This window comes from Hyla sarda, chromosome 1 (assembly GCF_029499605.1).
Source record: "Hyla sarda isolate aHylSar1 chromosome 1, aHylSar1.hap1, whole genome shotgun sequence".
In the NCBI taxonomy this organism is placed as follows: Eukaryota; Metazoa; Chordata; class Amphibia; order Anura; family Hylidae; genus Hyla; species Hyla sarda.
In genome coordinates, this window is record NC_079189.1 from 96,864,543 (window position 1) to 96,883,891 (window position 19,349).

At 44.0% G+C, this 19,349-nt stretch overlaps 1 protein-coding gene across 3 annotated transcripts in view; it reads right to left on the reverse strand.

Moving 5' to 3' along the window:
* The window catches only part of PPAT (phosphoribosyl pyrophosphate amidotransferase), a 37,292-nt gene extending 19,733 nt beyond the window's left edge, over window positions 1-17,559 (reverse strand). Inside the window, exons 1-5 of one of the 3 annotated variants that reach the window (XM_056551679.1) lie at window positions 17,425-17,559; window positions 16,500-16,612; window positions 14,667-14,835; window positions 9,442-9,526; window positions 1,250-1,316 (exon numbers count right to left, since the gene is read on the reverse strand). Coding sequence is in view for 1 of the 3 variants with exons in the window: in XM_056551678.1 (XP_056407653.1) it covers window positions 1,250-1,316; window positions 6,410-6,537 (195 nt within the window). In the remaining 2 variants the exon portion in view is untranslated. Of the gene's footprint in view, window positions 1-1,249; window positions 1,317-6,409; window positions 7,002-9,441; window positions 9,527-14,666; window positions 14,836-16,499; window positions 16,613-17,424 lie in introns of those variants that run through there. The other 2 variants (XM_056551681.1, XM_056551678.1) reach the window with 2 other exon arrangements.
* Window positions 17,560-19,349: the final 1,790 nt, after the last annotated feature.

Sequence of the window (19,349 nt, forward strand, 5' to 3'; positions counted from 1 at the left end):
AGGCGCAGAGCAGGGCTCAGGAGTGAGAGCGCCATTTACATTTGAGGTGATTTGCACAGGGGTGGCTGATCATTACAGCGGTTCTAACATTAAAAAAAAACAAAAAAAAAAAACTACACCCCTTAAGGAACGTAACAAGGGGTATAGTGAGCCTTAACTACCCACAGGTGTTTGAAGAATTTTTTGTTGAAAATGAAAATTTCTATTTTCACAAAAATGCTGCTGTTATCCCAAATTTTTCATTTTCACAAGGGGTAATAGGAAAAAAGTCCCCCAAAATTTGTAACCCCATTTCTTCTGAGTATATAAATACCCCATATGTGGATGTAAAGTGCTCTGCGGGCAAACTACAATGCTCAGAAGAGAAGGAGAGCCATTGGGCTTTTGGAGAGAAAATATGGTTGAAATTGAAGGCCATGTGCGTATACAAAGCCACCATGGTGCCCCCCCCACCATTGTGGAACTACACCCCTCACGGAATGTAATAAGGGGTGCAGTGAGCACGTACACCCCACAGATTTTTGGAACAGTGGTCCGTGAAAATGAAAAAAAATTTATTTTTCATTTGCACAGCCCACTGTTCAAACACCGGTGGGGTGGTCACTGTTCTGGCACCACGCGGGGCTTTGAAAACGCACATGGGGGCCCCCGACCTCCATTCCAGAAAAATTCTCATTCCAAACGCTCAATGGCGCTCCTTCTCTTCTGAGCATTGTAGTTCGCCCCCAGGAGCACTTTACATCCACACATGTATTTCCATACTCAGAAGAGATGGGGTTACAAATCTTGGGGGCATATTCTCCTATTACCTCCTGTGAAAATGGTAAATTTGGGGAAAAAAACTGCATTTTTATTGAAAATTTATTTCTTCCATTTACACATCCGAATTTAATGATAAGTCTTCAAACACCTGTGGGGTGTTAAGTGGTCACTCATTTAAAAAATTTTTGCTATTGCACTCCTTATGGTAAATAAAAATATTTCTAATATACTTTGTTTAAAACAAAAAAAAAAAAAATTAAAAAAAAAAATAAAAAAAAAATAAAAAAAAAACACACCTCAAGAGCACATTCTCCCCCCTTAATCATATACACAGACTTTGGACCGAAGACCAAACACAGGAAGTGCAACCCGGAGTGCTGACAGTGGTCAGATGTTCAAAAAAAAAAAAAAAAAAAAATGCTCTGGTCCTTAAGGTGAAAATGGGCTTGGTCCTTAAGGGGTTAATGTACAGTAATGATGATCTTACCTTATGTACTTTATATGTTGGCACAGCACCTCCATCACTTGTCACAATGCCCGCACTTTCTTGTCCCCTGGTAAGGTTTAAAAAAAAAAATAAAAAAAATACATAAATTAAAAAAAAAAAAATGTAAATATTTATATACATTTTTTTTTAAATAAAACTTAAGCACTTAAAGGGTAGCTCCCACCATCCTATATTTTTTTTTTATGTCCCTGCCTATTGCCAATCTATCCCTAACCCCCTCCCTGCTTTTCATTTTTCTTTTTATTATATTTAAATAACTTTGTCTACCTGGTAGTGTGCTCACTACCAGGCAAACTTCCCCAGCAGGCACGTCACGGATGCCTGCTAAGGACAACACTTTCGCCCTTAGTTTATATACACAGGGTGCCTCCAGCTGTTTCACCACTACAACTCCCAGCTTGCCCTGACATCTATTGGCTGTCAAGGCATGCTGGGAGTTGTAGTAGTGAAACAGCTGGAGGCACCCTGTGTAGATAAACTATAAATTACTGCCATGCAGCGCTACGGCGCTAGCCTGTTCCTCTCCGTCAAACCCCCATACCCCGTTCCATCTATCGCAACCCCCCCCCCCCCCCGTATATCCCGTTCCCTCCATCACAAACCCCCCACCCCGCATACCCCGTTCTGATACCTGCAGAGTCCGGCAGCAGGCGTGCAAGGACAGCGGGAGGAGTGGCCTCCCAGCCTGTGGCCGGGGAGCCAATGCGCTCACTCCCAGGCAGGGAGCGAGAGCAGCCTAAATGAAAAAGGACTGATTGCCAGGCCAAAATCAGTCCTTTTTCAGGTGTGACGTCACGCCAGGCTGCAGCCGGCCACTAGGAGTGTGACCCCTAGTGGCCGGTTTTTAAACGTAAATTTCGCCCTGATTAAAAAATAAATAAATTTAAAAAAAATGACAATAAATTAGAGATATGTTGTAGTGCTTACAGTGCCCATTTAAGCATTCATGCAAAGTGCTTGGGACCCCTTCCTATCTCATACTGCAAATGGTTATATCAGTGTCCTATAAAACTGAGCCTAGTGAATGATAGGGAATGTATTGTTAGTGCCACTGGGGGCAGCGACAGATGTAAAAGACTATCTTTGTATGGTACAATGGAATATGTTGTATAATAGAAAATAATCTTTGTAGTGTGTGTAATGTAATATATATTTTAGATTCAGTAACCATGCTCCGACCAGAGCACTTGGTGCAGTATGGCAAGGTCTGCATTTAAAGTTTACTTGTCTTTAACAAAAACTTTATATAATGTAGATAATACCATTACATGTATATTTATAATATACATTGGTTAAAAAAGGTGTATATATTTTTGTCCCTTCAGCTATTGTCTGTCTCTGTGAGTTTACATACAGGGCTCTGACACGCTTTCGACTCCCACATCAGGATGATTGACAGGCCAGGAGTTTGCACAGATCCCTGCTTGTCCACTCTCACTTCCTGTATTTGGTCTCCTCATAGAGACACACAGGCAATAGCTGCAGGGACAGCATTTTTTTCACAAAAAAATAAAAATAAATAAAAGATATACATTTGACTTAAAAATCTGTATTACAAAACATATATAATAGTATTATCAACATTATATTAAAAGTTTTTGTTAACAACATGAACACTTTAAGAAGGAACTTGAATGACCTCCTGAACAAGTGAAAAGTAATATGACATATTTCCAGCTAGCAATGTGTCAGCATGTCCTACTGGCCTATCTGTTGCAGATCACAACCACAGGAGTATCAGCGAGCAGAGGCACAGAATAGGTTTCTAACTAACACCATGAACTAAATAAAAGTTTAAAGCTTTAAAGCTAACGTGTCAGAATTTGTAACATCCTGACAGTCTTCCTGAGCTCTCCATGATGTTACAGAATGGTTATACAGAGGGCTCCACAAATATGTTTTGAATCACGGTCATTAAAAAAAACAGCTTTTTACATTTTTCGAAATGTGTAAGATGCCAAGAGCTGGGGTGTTCTCCCGATTAAGACTTCTGTTTCTGTGAATGTTTTGGCCTCATTTCTATTTGGATTACAGAATTCACCTCTGTAATCCAAATAGGAATACCTTTAGGACTATCTGTATCCCCGTAGGGACGTTACACTCAGAAAAACATTTGCCTAACGTGCAGCCAAGCGGAATCAGAGATGGTAGAGACGCCACCGGCCGGGGCAGTCTCCCGCCCGATCCCAACACTAAAGAACCCCACGAGGACATCCCTAAACAAATCTGCACGGAATCAGCATTACCGGAACTGGGAACACCCAGTATCCTCATGTATGCAGGTACCTCATTCATTACCGGATCATAGTGAAAATACATTGAATTCTTATGCAACATATTTTCATATACAAGTATACATTTTATAGGCATCCAGTTTTCACTGAATACTTACACAGAACGGGGCAGATGTTCTAAACGAACAGCATCCTCCACATTAGTGAAGTTCACCACCGAGCCTATCGGGTGAGACGCGATTCTTATGCCCTACTATATTCCCTGCCTGCAGTTACCAGTAGTAACCATCTGTTTTTCCAGTTCTTCATTTAGATACACTATTCTAATTGAAGCCTATTACCTCAGCTATGATCTAAACTCAGGAAACATAACATCTCATTATCAGCACAGCGAAACTAGGTGCATATAAGATCCCTTATATCTTCATTTTCTCATACACACAGTGTTCATCTGACCAGATTGGTCCACCACCCTACCATTGAAGAGAGACCACTTTTTGATGCATTGATTTAAAGAGGGCACTTTAAATCAATGCACTGCAGTGGCTTTTGCGGTGCCATAGGCCGCCGCCACCAGCCTGTCCGGGGGTCCCTTGTCCTATCACCGCCACCGCCGTGCCCCCCACTGCACTGCCCCATTGCCTCCCCATCCCCAGTTTTATAATTACCTGTTCCCGGGGTCCACTCTACATCTGGCTCCGGTGGCGTCCTCCTGAGTGGTCACTGTGCGCACTGACGGTGACGTCACGTCACTCGTCATTGCGCACAGCGTAACGCAGGATGCAGCAGGAGCCAGAAGTAGCGTGGGCCCCGGGAACAGGTAATTACAAAACCGGGGATGGGGGAGGCAATGGGGTCGGGGCGCTGCGCGACGCGGTGGGTCGGTGGTCGCATTATCGGCAAGGTAATTGCCGATACCAATAATGCCCAAAATCGTGATTATCGGCCAAACCGATATATAATCATAGCATAATATAGGTATAGATGCAGGAATTATGGAGACTGCTGCTACACTATATTGTGACCTGGATGTAGATTTATTTTTGGTATGGTAGCAATCTACTGTAGTATGCTGTGATAGGGGGCATGCTTTTATTTGCTGTACTTTCTGCCTATAGCTTTTCTAATGTTTACTAAATACAATCCCAGAACAATTGGACACTTTTTTTGTTTGTTTTTGCAGCCAGATGTGACAAAAATAAAAATAAAAATCAATCTCTATCCCTATGAAACCATAGTAGCCTTTATTATTCCAAGCCAGCACATAAAGTGGTAACACGTCAGACCGTGCGTAAACAGATATTACACCATTCGTCTGATAACAAGTCCAAGGAATTTGGAGCCAAGGCCTTTGACCAAGCCTGTTCTAATTGTGGATGACCATGTGATCTGCAGGGTCAGCTCCATTACATTGGTCACAGGAGGTGGCCACCAACATACTGGAAGCCAACTGTAACCAGACTCCATCCACACTAACATCCATAGCAGGTGTGAGGCGATCAGAAGAAGGAACATGGCGGCATACATAGACCGGATCAATGATGTGCACCATCAGGTCTTGGAAAGTCTGGAAGATGTCACAATTTGGGGTCACTAAGCAACAAGTTTGATGCATTAGAGACTGACCAGTTATGGAGACCATGTGGGGGTTGTAGGATGAGGCCAGGATTCCTGTTCTACTACATAATTGCGAAAATATGATGACCAAACACACCATAGTGGACATATCAGTCTGAGTGCCCTATATCGAATATCAGTCTGAGTCCTCTTCAGGATCCCCTGCATCGCCGGTGCTCTCCGTCGTCATCACGTCACTGCGCACGTCGTCCAACAGGAGCGGCGTGCATTGCGACGTGATGGCGGCGACGAAGAGCAAGGATGCCGGGGAAGCAGAGGCCTTGCCGAAGCGTTGTGGACAACACGGGGATGCGGCGAGAGCGATGGAGGGCAACATCCAGGACAGCAGTGACAGTCCGGAGCAGCGGGGACAGGTGAGTATAACTTCCTCTACCAGCGGTCTTCAACCTACAGAGCTCCAGATGTTGCAAAACTACAACTCCCAGCATGCCCGGACAGCCGTTGGCTGTCCGGGCATGCTGGGTGTTGTAGTTTTGCAACATCTGGAGGTCCACAGGTTGTAGACCACTGTCCTATACTTTACATTGCACAGATCCCTCAACATATGATGGTCCATTAGGAACGGATTACCATCGCATGTTGAGGGACCACTGTATTTGGACTCCTCAGACACACAGGCAATAGCTGCAGGGACAAAAATATACAAATTTCTTTAATCAATGTATATTACAAATATTTATAACAATATCTACATTATATAAAAAGTTTTTGTTGACGACAGGTACACTTTAAGGAACATACAGGAATGAGGTTTAAAGCTCGGGCAATGGCCGAGATCATAGGAAATGGTCCTATGAAGAACAGTGGTCTCCAGACTGTGGACCTACAGCTGTCCGATCATGATGAGAGTTGTAATTTTGCAACATTTAAAAAAGGTCCACAGTCTGGGGGACCATGGTTGTACCCACAGTCTGGGGGACCATGGTTGTACCCACAGTCTGGGGGACCATGGTTGTACCCACAGTCTGGGGGACCATGGTTGTACCCACAGTCTGGGGGACCATGGTTGTACCCACAGTCTGGGGGACCATGGTTGTACCCACAGTCTGGGGGACCATGGTTGTACCCAGTCTGGGGACCATGGTTGTACCTTCCATAAAACATGATACATGTATAAACATACACCAAGTCTGCTCTGGTTACAATGGATCCCACTACAGAAAGTGCAATAAAGTCCTCCCCCAGCAGATCTATACAGTATAATGCCCCAGCACCTTCACCCATAGGGTGCTCTGCCGCACATGCCTATTCACACACATAGCGTTACCTATGCTGTAAGCCCACCAGCCCCAGGGTGATCACGTGGGGCACATCCAGCTGCGTGGGCCAGTCTCCAGATGCGATGCAGCCGAACACCCCGCACTCCTCCCGGATCCCCAGCTCCTCCAGCTCCATGGTGCACACACGTGGGTCTCCGCTGCTGCAAACACTTCCTGGGCGAGGAGTACAACAAGGCCCGGCCTGGGGGAATTAAATAACGGGGCGGCAGGCTCCACCCTGGGGCTGGGGAGAGACGGGTAAGGGGCAGGAGGAAGCACGACAGCCGGGCACCGCCACAAAGTAACCGGGAGGAAAGTGTACAGAGCACGGGGACCATGTGAGGAGCAGGAGGGCGGGGCTGACACTGGAGAGGCGGGGTCAGGGGAGGGGCCGAGCTGTGAGGTACTTGTGGTGATCGCAGCAGTGGGCTCGTAATACACAGGGCCCGGGCTGACCGCGTTATAGAGGTTACACAACAGTCCTATAGACTGCCTATAGCCCTGCCTCCTCACATGAGACCCAAAAATATCATGTCCCGCTCCAGGCTGCAACTGTACGTGAGGGCACGCTGGCTGCAAATCCTTATGGGGGAACTCTCAGCGACAATCTATCGGCACTCTGGCTGACAAGTGACAACCTATATTTGGGAACACTTACTAACAATATCAAGGAACACTCAGACTCACATTCTATATGGGGCACTCAGACTGACATTCTATATAGGGCACTCAGACTGATATTCTATATAGGGCACTCAGACTGACATTCTATATAGGGCACTCAGACTCACATTCTATATAGGGCGATCAGACTGACATTCTATATAGGGCACTCAGACTGACATTCTATATAGGGCACTCAGACTGACATTCTATATAGGGCACTCAAACTCACATTCTATATAGAGCACTCAGACTCACATTCTATATAGAGCACTCAGACTGACATTCTATATAGGGTACTCAGACTGACATTCTATATAGGGCACTCAGACTGTCATTCTATATAGGGCACTCAGACTCACATTCTATATAGAGCACTCAGACTGACATTCTATATAGGGCACTCAGACTGACATTCTATATAGGGCACTCAGACTCACATTCTATATAGAGCACTCAGACTGACATTCTATATAGGGCACTCAGACTGTCATACTATATAGGGCACTCAGACTTACATTCTATATAGGGCGATCAGACTGATATTCTATATAGAGCACTCAAACTGACATTCTATATAGGGCACTCAGACTGTCATTCTATATAGGGCACTCAGACTCACATTCTATATAGGGCACTCAGACTGTCATTCTATATAGGGCACTCAGACTGACATTCTATATAGGGCACTCAGACTGACATTCTATATAGGGCACTCAGACTGTCATTCTATATAGAGCACTCAGACTGACATTCTATATAGAGCACTCAGACTGTCATTCTATATAGGACACTCAGACTCACATTCTATATAGGGCCCTCAGACTGTCATTCTATATAGGGCACTCAGACTGACATTCTATATAGGGCACTCAGACTGACATTCTATATAGGGCACTCAGACTGTCATTCTATATAGAGCACTCAGACTGACATTCTATATAGAGCACTCAGACTGTCATTCTATATAGGGCACTCAGACTGACATTCTATATAGGGCACTGAGACTGACATTCTATATAGGGCACTGAGACTGACATTCTATATAGAGCACTCAGACTGTCATTCTATATAGGGTGATCAGACTGACATTCTATATAGGGCACTCAGACTGTCATTCTATATAGGGCACTCAGACTGTCATTCTATATAGAGCACTCAGACTGATATTCTATATAGGGCGATCAGACTGATACTCTATATAGGGAGCTCAGACTCAGTGGCGTTGCTAGGGTTGGTGTCACCCGGTGCAGTAGAAAATGGTGTCACCCCCATACCTACCCCCCCCCCCCCTCAGTAAGTTTTTAGCCTGTTGTGACAGACACCACTGTTGTAGCGCATTGTGAGAAATTCCAGTATAATAATCAGATATACCAGTTTCCACAGAATAGGAAAGTGTTAAAGAAGTTTTCACCATTTAAATATACAGCTCCCAGAATTACTTAAAGGGGTACTCCACTGGAAAACATTTACTTTTATATCAACTGGTGCCAGAAAGTTAAACAGATTTTTAAATTACTTCTATTTAAAATCTTAATACTTACAGTACTTATAAGCTGGTGTATGCTCCACAGGAAGTTGTGTAGTTCTTTCCAGTCTGACCACAGTGCTATTTGCTGACACCTCTGTCCATGTCAGGAACTGTTCAGAGCAGGAGAGGTTTGCTATGGGGATTTGCTCCTACTATGGACAGTTCTTGACATGGACAGAGGTGTCAGCACAGAGCACTGTGGTCAGACAGAAAATAAATTAAAAAGGAAAATAACTTCCTGTGAATCGCTTATACAGCAGCTAATAAGTACTGGAAGGATTAAGATTTTTAAATAGAAGTAATTTACAAATCTGTTTAACTTTGTAGCACCAGCTGATTAAAAAAAATGTTTTCCAGTAGAGTACCCCTTTGAGCAGTGGTGAGGTTATGCTGGGAGTTGTAGTTTCACTGACCTAACTGTAGAAATGACAAGTGACTACAGCTCTGATGTAGAGAGGAGAATGTACAATGGTATCAGTGACTACAGGTGACATCTTCTCTATAGTGAGGAGAATACACAATGATATCTGACTACAGGGGACGTCTTCTCTATAGTGAGGAGAATACACAATGACATCAGTGACTACAGGGGACGTCTTCTTTATAGTGAGGAGAATACACAATGGTATCAGTGACTACAGGTGACGTCTTCTCTATAGTGAGGAGAATACACAATGATATCAGTGACTACAGGTGACGTCTTCTCTATAGTGAGGAGAATACACAATGATATCAGTGATTACAGGTGACGTCTTCTCTATAGTGAGGAGAATACACAATGATATCAGTGACTACAGGTGACGTCTTCTCTATAGTCTTCCCTTATCTAATTCAGATGGTACATACCGCCAGGACTTGATCCAGCTAAAACTTCTCTCTGCAGAATGTGATGCCCAGACGTCTCCTCACTGTGTCAGCGCATTCTCATCCTCTATATGAAAACAATTATTATTATAAACCTGACAGACACTGTATCCTCTAAATATAATACTACTATACACTATACTCTTTGATTATAAACCTTCCATACACCATACCCACTGAATATAACACTACCACACACTGTACATTCTGAATATAATACCAACACATACTGTACCCTCTGAATATAAATCTGCCACATACTGTACCCCTGAATATAATACCGCCACACACTGTACCCACTGAATATAATACTACCACATACTGTACCCTCTGAATATAATACTACCACAAACTGCGCCCTCTGAATATAAATCTGCTACATACTGTACTCTCTGAATATAAATCTGCCACATACTGTACCCTCTGAATATAAATCTGCCACATACTGTTCCCCTGAATATAAATCTGCCACATACTGTACCCCTGAATATAAATCTGCCACATACTGTACCCGTGAATATAAATCTACCACTTACTGTACCCCTGAATATAAATCTGCCACATACTATACCCCTGAATATAATACCGCCACATACTGTACCCTCTGAATATAATACTACCACCCACTGCGCCCTCTGAATATAATACTTAGAGATGAGCAAACTACAGTAAATTCAACTCGTCACAAACTTCTCTGCTCGGCAGTTGATAACTTTTCCTGCATAAATTAGTTCAGCTTTCAGGTGCTCCCGTGGGCTGGAAAAGGTGGATACAGTCCTAGGAGACTCTTTCCTAGGATTGTATCCACCTTTTCCAGCCCACCGGAGCACCTGAAGGCTGAACTAATTTACGCAGAATAAGTCATCAACTGCCGAGCCGAGAAGTTTGTGACGAATCGAATTTACTGTAAGTTCGCTCATCTCTAATAATACTACCACAAACTGCGCCCTCTGAATATAATACTACCACAAACTGCGCCCTCTGAATATAACGTTGCCATACAGTGCACCCTCTGAATATAATACCACAACCTCAGTAACACCCCTCAACATCCGTTAGCTGATGCTATTACCACGGGAGGGGGGTATTGGTGGTGCTGCTAGTGGATGATGGGGGTGCTACTACTCGGGGGGTGTTGCCGGAGGATGATGAGGGTGCTACTCTGGCCATCCCCCCTGGCAGTATCATCCCCATCATCCATCGCAGGATCATCCTCCTGGCAGGAGCACCGCCATCATCCACCATCAGGATCTGCTGATGGAGGTGCTGCTGGGGGGGGGGGGGGTGTTTCTGGTGGATGATGAGGGTGCTACTGCCAGGGGGGGAGCATTAGGTAGGCAGCAGTTCCCCCGCATTAGGTAGGTCGCAGTTTCCCCACATTAGGTAGCATCTATTCCCCACATTAGGCAGCATAGATTCCCCACATTTGGTACCAGTTCCCCCACATTAGGTAGGTACCAGTTACCCCACATTAGGTAGCAATTTCCCCACATTAGGTAGCACAGATTCCCCACATTAGGTAGCAATTTCCCCACATTAGGTAGCACAGATTCCCCACATAAGGTAGCATAGACTCCCCACATAAGGTAGCATAGACTCCCCACACTTGGTAGTAGTTTCCCCACATTAGGCCGCAGGTTCCCTTGCAGGTTCCCCACAATGGGTCAAAGTCTCCCCACAATAGATTGCTGGTTATACCACCACCACCACCCCCACCCCCACACACACACACACATACACACACAAAAAAAACACATACAACACAGAGAGAGAGACACACACAAACACACACAGTCAGAGAGACACACACACTCACAGACACACACATACACAGTCACACACACACACAGAGTCACACAGTCACACACACACAGAGTCTCATACACACACACAGTCACATACACAAACATAGATAGAGACAGACACACACACTCACCCATCCAGCGCAGCACTCCTTCTCACCGGGCGCCGTGCGAGTGACGTAACTGACGTCCTCCTGCGCGGCCATGCGGTGTGACGTCAGGCCGGCGCAGACGTGGGAGCGGAGGCCGGGCACAATGCTGGTGAAGGTGAGGGGGGGGGGTGTAATGATGGACGGGCACTGCGGTGTGACGTCAGGCCGGCGCAGACGTGGGAGCGGAGGCCGGGCACAATGCTGGTGAAGGTGAGGGGGGGGGTGTAATGATGGACGGGCGCACAGTGCCGGAGAAAGAGGGGGGTTGCTGACGGACGGGCGCACCGCACACACAGCGCGGGGGGGGGGGGGTTGGGTGCTGACGGATGGGAGGCCGGTCGGGCACAGATGGGGGGGTGGGTGCTGCGGAGCGTCTTGGTGTCACCCCATTAGGTTGGTGTCACCCGGTGCGGGCCGCACCCCCCGCACCCGGGTCGCAACGCCACTGCTCAGACTGATATTCTATATAGGGCGCTCAGACTGATATTCTATATAGGGCGATCAGACTGATATTCTATATAGGGTGCTCAGACTGATTAGTGTTGCTCTCGAATATTCGCAATTCGAATTTTATTCGCGAATATCGCATATTCGCGAGTATTCGCGAATATAGCGCTATATATTCATAATTACGAATATTCTTTTTTTTTTTTTTTTCACAGTACACATCACAGTGATCATCCCTCTCTGCTTCCAGCTTGTGTGGTGTAAGAAGGCTCTAATACTACTGTGTGAGACTGGCGTGCGAATTTTCGCATATGTGAAAATTTGCATATGCTAATTTTCGCATATGCGAATTTTCGCTTATGTTGATTTTTGTATATGCAAATTTTCGCATATGTTAATTTTCGCACATGCGAATATACGCATATGCGAAAATAAAACGAGAACATTACGAATATGCGAATATTCGCGAATATGACGAATATTCGTCCATATATTCGCGAATATTCGCGAAATCGAATATGGCCTATGCCGCTCAACACTAAGACTGATATTCTATATAGGGCACTCAGACTGATATTCTATATAGGGCACTCAGACTGATATTCTATATAGGGCACTCAGACTGATATTCTATATAGGACGATCAGACTGATATTCTATATAGGGTGCTCAGACTGATACTTGATATAGGGCGATCAGACTGATACTCTATATAGGGCGATCAGACTGATACTCTATATAGGGCGATCAGACTGATACTCTATATAGGGCGATCAGACTGATACTCTATATAGGGCACTCAGACTGATATTCTATATAGGGCACTCAGACTGATATTCTATATAGGGCACTCAGACTGATATTCTATATAGGGCGATCAGACTGATACTCTATATAGGGCGATCAGACTGATACTCTATATAGGGCGCTCAGACTGATACTCTATATAGGGCACTCAGACTGATATTCTATATAGGGCACTCAGACTCACATTCTATATAGGGCACTCAGACTGATATTCTATATAGGGCACTCAGACTGACATTCTATATAGGGCACTCAGACTGTCATTCTATATAGAGCACTCAGACTCACATTCTATATAGGGCACTCAGACTGATATTCTATATAGGGCACTCAGACTCACATTCTATATAGGGCACTCAGACTGATACTCTATATAGAGCGCTCAGACTGATATTCTATATAGGGCACTCAGACTGATATTCTATATAGGGCACTCAGACTGATACTCTATATAGAGCGCTCAGACTGATATTCTATATAGGGCGCACAGACTGATACTCTATATAGGGCACTCAGACATTCTATACGGGGGTTGACATCCTATATGGTGCCCTCTGGCTTACAATCTATATGTGGCATTCAGGCAGACAATCTATATGGGGCACTCTGGGTAATAATTTATACATTGGGCTTAGGTTTGCCATCTATAAGTAACATTCATTCTGACATTCTATATGGGGCACTCAGGCTGACATCCTATAAGGCGCATTCAGGCTGGAATTCTATAAGGGGCATTCAGGCTGACATACTATATGGATCACTCTGGCTGACAATATATGTGAGCGCATTCTGTCTAAAAATAGATGCGTAGGCACTCAGGGTGGCAACCTATATGGGAGCACTCTTGCTGACAATATTTTGTTACTGAAAATACATTTTTAGGTTGTTGATAAGTTTCTTTGGCTGCTGGAGGACTGTATTAGGCAGACTCTGCCAGCAGAGTGCAGATCTGACTGATCATTTCTAGACTGATCAAATATCAGAAAGAAAAATTATAAACAAAATCAGAAAGTCCCATCAAAACCAAAATGGAACTAATAAAGACTACAGATCATGGTGCAAGAAGAAAAAAAATTATTATAGGATCAAAAGAGGAAGATTTTAAGCATGGTTATTTTGTTAAACAAGGTTGATCTTTTTCATGTAGTAAAATATTACAAAACTGTGTAAATATGTGTACAGGTAAAATGAAATACAGGTAAATTCCCCAATCAAATTATAAATTGTGCTGCACAGTTTAAGGTAACATTAAAGATACTATTAATGGTCTATTCACACGTACAGTATTCTGCGCAGATTTCATGCGCAGGATTTTCTGCTGCAGATTTCAATGTAAACAGAATGACTGAACACAGCTTGAAATCCTGCGCATCAAATCTGCACAGAATACTGTATGTGTAAATAGACCCTAAAAGTACATTTGGTCGGGCAAAAAACAAGCACTCATATGGTTCTGTGGATGGGAAAACAAAATAATTATTGCTCTTAAAAGGCAAATGCAACAATAAAAGTTTGCCAAGCCCTTAAAAGAGTACTCTGGTGCAGACTACTCCTACTCCGTCCTGCCCAGGCTGCAAAAAAAATGAAAATAACCCATCTCTCACCTTCCTGGGTTCCCGCGCGCCACTACAGCTGATCGGTCCTCCGATCCTCTTCATACTTCCGTGTGAACAAAGCGTCACATGACGCTCAGCCTATCGCCGCCCGCCGCGATGTTCTCCCTCGGCCCATAATAGGCTGAGCGCCATGTGATGCTTCGTTACACACGGAAGTATGAAGAGGATGGACCGGAGGACCGATCAGCTGTAGTGGCGCTCCGCGGGAACCCAGGAAGATGAGAGATGGTTTATTTTCATTTTTTTTGCAGCCTTGGCAGGATGGAGCAGGAGTACTCTGCACTAGAGTACTCCTTTAAGGTCATAATGGGCCTGTTGTGAAGGGGTTAATCTAATGTACAAAATACAGTCCAAGAAGAGCAAGAAAATAAGGAGGCACTCACGTTTTTGTTGGGGTGACAGCAAACTTCTTTATTTCAGGTGCGGCGTGCGATCATCGGCGTGGGACGCCAGACCAGTGCAGACAGGTAGTGAAAAATGTTTCACGCCCCTTCCGGGCATTTCTTCAGTCTGGGTGCTGGGGCGGGGGGCTAGTGAATGACCTGCAGAGAGCTGGGACCAAAGTAACAAAGGCCACCATCAGTAACACACTACGTCACCAGGGAATCAAATCCTGCAGTGGCAGACGTTTCCCCCCTGCTTAAGCCAGTACATGTCTGGGCCCATCTGAAGTTTGCTAGAGAGCATTTGAATGATCCAGAAGAGTATTGGGAGAATGTCATATGGTTAGATGAAACCAAAGTAGAACTTTTTGGCAAAAACTCATCATGTTTGGAGGAGAAAGAATGCTGAGTTGCATCCAAAGAGCACCATACCTACTGTGAAGCATGGGAATGGAAACATCATGCTTTGGGGCCGTTTTTCTGCTAAGGGACCAGGACGATTGATCTGTCTAAGGGTGCATGCACACTACGTTTCTTAAGATACGAGACCGTATACGGCTGGGGAGAGGGGGGCGGAGAGTCGGGGGCGGGGCAACCGCACGCTGCCATATGCGGTCCTGTATCTAATGTATTTCAATGAGTGACCGGAGTGAAACGCTGCCTCCGGTCGGCTCCTTTTTGGCCCGTATACGGTTTCCCGACCGGACCTTCAAACATAGTCAACAGCGTTTTTAGGTCCGGTCGGGAAACCGTATACGGGGCAAAACGGAGCCAACCGGAGGCAGCGTTTCACTCCGGTCACTCATTGAAATACATTAGATATGGGACCGCGTACAGCAGCGGGCGGTTGCTCCGCCCCCGACTCTCCGCCCCCCTCTCCCCAGCCGTTTACGGTCCCGTATCTTAAGAAACGTAGTGTGCATGCACCCTAAAGGAAATAATAAATGGGGCCATGTATCATGAGATTTTGAGTGAAAACCTTCCATCAGCAAGGGCACTGAAGATGAAACATGGCTGGGTCTTTCGGCATGACAATGATCCCAAATACACCACCCGGGTAACGAAGGAGTGGCTTCTTAAGAAGCATTTCAACATCCTGGAGTGGCCTAGCCAGACTTTAAACAAAAAACCCGACCCTCACAAATGGGGGTAGTTAAGGGTTAAATGTACTATCCTATATTTTAAGTGGACATATAAGTAACATGTGACAAAGTATTATCGAAATATCTCCAGACGTTTGGAAGTTATGCAGTAACATATATTTCCCATTGACTTGTATGGGACTTTAAACATAAGCCCTGCCCCTCGCAAAAGGGGGTGAGTAAGGGTTAAATTACCTATCCTATGTTTGTTGTTGACATATAAGTAACATGTGTGCCAAGTTTCATGTTAATATCTTTAGCCGTTTGAAAGTTTTTGTGGAACATACACACACACACGTTGAGTTTTATATATATATATAGATTATTACTATAGTGCTTTGCTTATTATTACTGTAGAATTATTATGAATAAGATCCCTTCTACAAATGTTGATCCAGAAGAAGGAAAAAAACCCTGGACTCTATTAGCCAATCTGTGTCACCGGTGACAAATTTCTTCCTGACCACGGGTAAAGGAGATCGGCCCTAGGACCCTGGATCAACCCTGGTATTATAATTACTAATAACACTACTTATATTTTATTAATACTCTCTTATATCACTACTTTGTTAGCTCATATTATTAGTTATCCCTACTGTTATTTTGTAAAATTATTCTACTATTACTATTTTTATTTTTTAAATACTTTCCATTTGCGTTGATAGTAGCAAAGCACTTTTATCAGCCCTACCTTATCACAGTGAAGAGAATAGTCAGCTAGCACAGTGTAAAAAATTATACGTGATCCAACACTGGCTGAAGATTCAGTACACTCGATCTCGAAGTCTTTACTCTGTCCAAATCCTAAAATCAGCAAACAGGAACAGTTTAGTGTATGGAGGAATCAAGGTAATCTATATGCTGCATACATTACTGAATACCCTGTGCTACCCAAACCTGTCATGCCCCCTACCATAGTCTTGCATTGAGGGGTGGAGCGTGATGTCACACGGGGGCGGAGGCGTGACGTCACACGCCGCCAACCCCGTGGTCGCCGGTAATCAGACCCGGAGTAAACATGCTCCGGGGACTGATTTTAACTGGGGTGCTGCGTGCAAGATCACGGGGGTCCCCAGTGGCGGACCTCCGCGATCAGGCATCTTATCCCCTATCCTTTGGATAGGGGATAAGATGAATAAGTGCTGGAGTACCCCTTTAATGTATTTACACCTTTCGAATAAGGGACATTCCCAATAGCGGAAGCGGACGCACACAATAGGGGACAAAACACATCCAATAGGGGAAATAACACTCCCAATAGGGGACATCTCAATAACGGACAGTTTTTATATTCCCTGTGAGATTCTACTGTATATTAATGACTGATGTGGATGCAACACCCAGACCCACACTATTCCCCTCCAACAATGGTCAGAATGCCAGGACCTCCTTGTGGCATTGATAGTTTTTCATTTACATAAGATCATCTACCACTGCTAAGCATTAGAGCCCATTGGCTATAGAGGGTTCTTCAGCTGTAAACCTTCCCTAATTCTTCACCGGGTCACTATATGTATTCTATGTATGTGCAGCATGGAAGAACCAGTATCAGAGATTATAGGCGGAACATACAAAGTATACAGAAACTTGTCACAAGATCTTGTCTCCATTCTCACCAGAGACATCTGGGGCCCAAATAAATAGTCTGTAACGTGGCCCTCCAGCCATCATGTGCCAGGAAAATATCGCAGTAGTCGTAGTCGTCTGTCTTCTCTCACAGCCGAGACCCAACAGTATGAGGCCAACTGACCATATTTTCCTTGAGCGTGTGCAAATCCTGCAATCCTATTGGCTGATCAGTGATGCTGTTACCATTGCAACAGAATCAGTAGCAGATTTAAACAAACAAACAAAAACATGCCACTAAATAATGTATTTTCTCATGTTTCCTATAACACTGTAACATGAACTTGTGATGGGGGTAATGATTATTTTAGGCCGGACAACAACATTAAGTGTCAAGAACTTATTCTGAGCAATTTGTGTCTCATAAACCCTCTGGTTAGCAAATAAGATATTAGCATTTGCTGTAGCTCAATAAACATCTAAAAAAAATGCAAAAATGCAAAAAAAAAATTCATATGGCAGGAGGTTTGAGACTTATTTGTAAAAAACTTACTTTTTTGAAGCTCAAAATGTGTTTCAAAATACTTTGCGTGCACATAGCCTAATAGTGTCTTTTACTGCCTATTGACTCTGATCCTTCACCCATAGTAAAGATCCCCCCCTCTCAATAAAATCTACACTGGCATCATGCCAGCCTGTGTTGAGTGCCTATGGCTTAGAAGATTGTATGGTGGGGCAGGGAGCTTATGGTTCCTTGTTCCACAATACTGTTTAACTACATTTGCACTCTAGGGACAGGGATACAGTTATAATGAGCACCAGGGGACGGCTGTCACCATGTAAGCCACCCAGCCCCCCCTCCCATGTGCACAATGACTGCTCCTGCTATACTTCTGACTACGATCAATATTTGTCAATTTACGTCAATGCAGGTAGGTAAACTAGATGAAACAATTCAAATAAAATATGAAGACTACTTGCTTCTTGTTTCCTTTACTAAATAAATAGGCTTGCATTAACAACAGAATTTCTGTTTGTATATCACTTACACCTATAAAAAGGGAGGAAGAAATAAAAACAGACTGGATACTTTAAAAAGTATACATATATAACAGTTTATAAAATCACAGCTGTGGAAATGCACAGAAGTTACAATCTCACATTGCACCAACCACATAAGTTGCGAGTAAAACCGCATATGAAGATGTCCACATGTGGTGACTTTAATATAGGACTGTATACTTACACAAACAGCCAAGAAGCTACAGACAACCGGAGAACCCAATAGCATCAGTCCATTCTAGCAATCTTCTACCAGTCTTTTTACAGGTATTGCTCACACTTCAGGGGTACTCCAGCCCTAATACATTTTATCCCCTATCCAAAGGATAGGGGATAAGATGTATGATCGCGGGGGTCCGGCCGCTGGGGACTCCCGCAATCTGTCATTCCGCACCTTTGCATAGGGGATAAGATGTATTAGGGCTGGAGTACCCCTTTAATCATTAGGTGGTTTAGATGTTGCAGAAAACAGAGCTTGAAATCAATATGTCACTAGTGCAAATCATATGTGGTATGACCGTAGTGTAAATTTGAAAAAAAAAATCATTTTTTTGTCTGTGAAATAAAATCAGTCAGTTCACTTCACACTTGGGAGTTTTTGGGCATGCTGGGCTCATTGTTACACTAGTGCAAATAATTTTTTGGGTGACCGTATTGTGTAAATTTGAAAAAAAAAATTTATTTTGGGCTGTGAAATAAAATCAGTCAGTTCACTTCACACTTGGGAGTTTTTGGGCCTGCTGGGCTCATTGTCACACTAGTGCAAATCATATGTGGTTTGACAGTTGTGTAAATTTAACAAAAAAAAATACAATTTTGACTGTAATAGATTGAATAGCAGTTAGTTGTCTGCAAGCGTGTGTGTCAGGTCTACAGCATCTACTCTACGTCTACGTCTGTCAAGGACATGTTT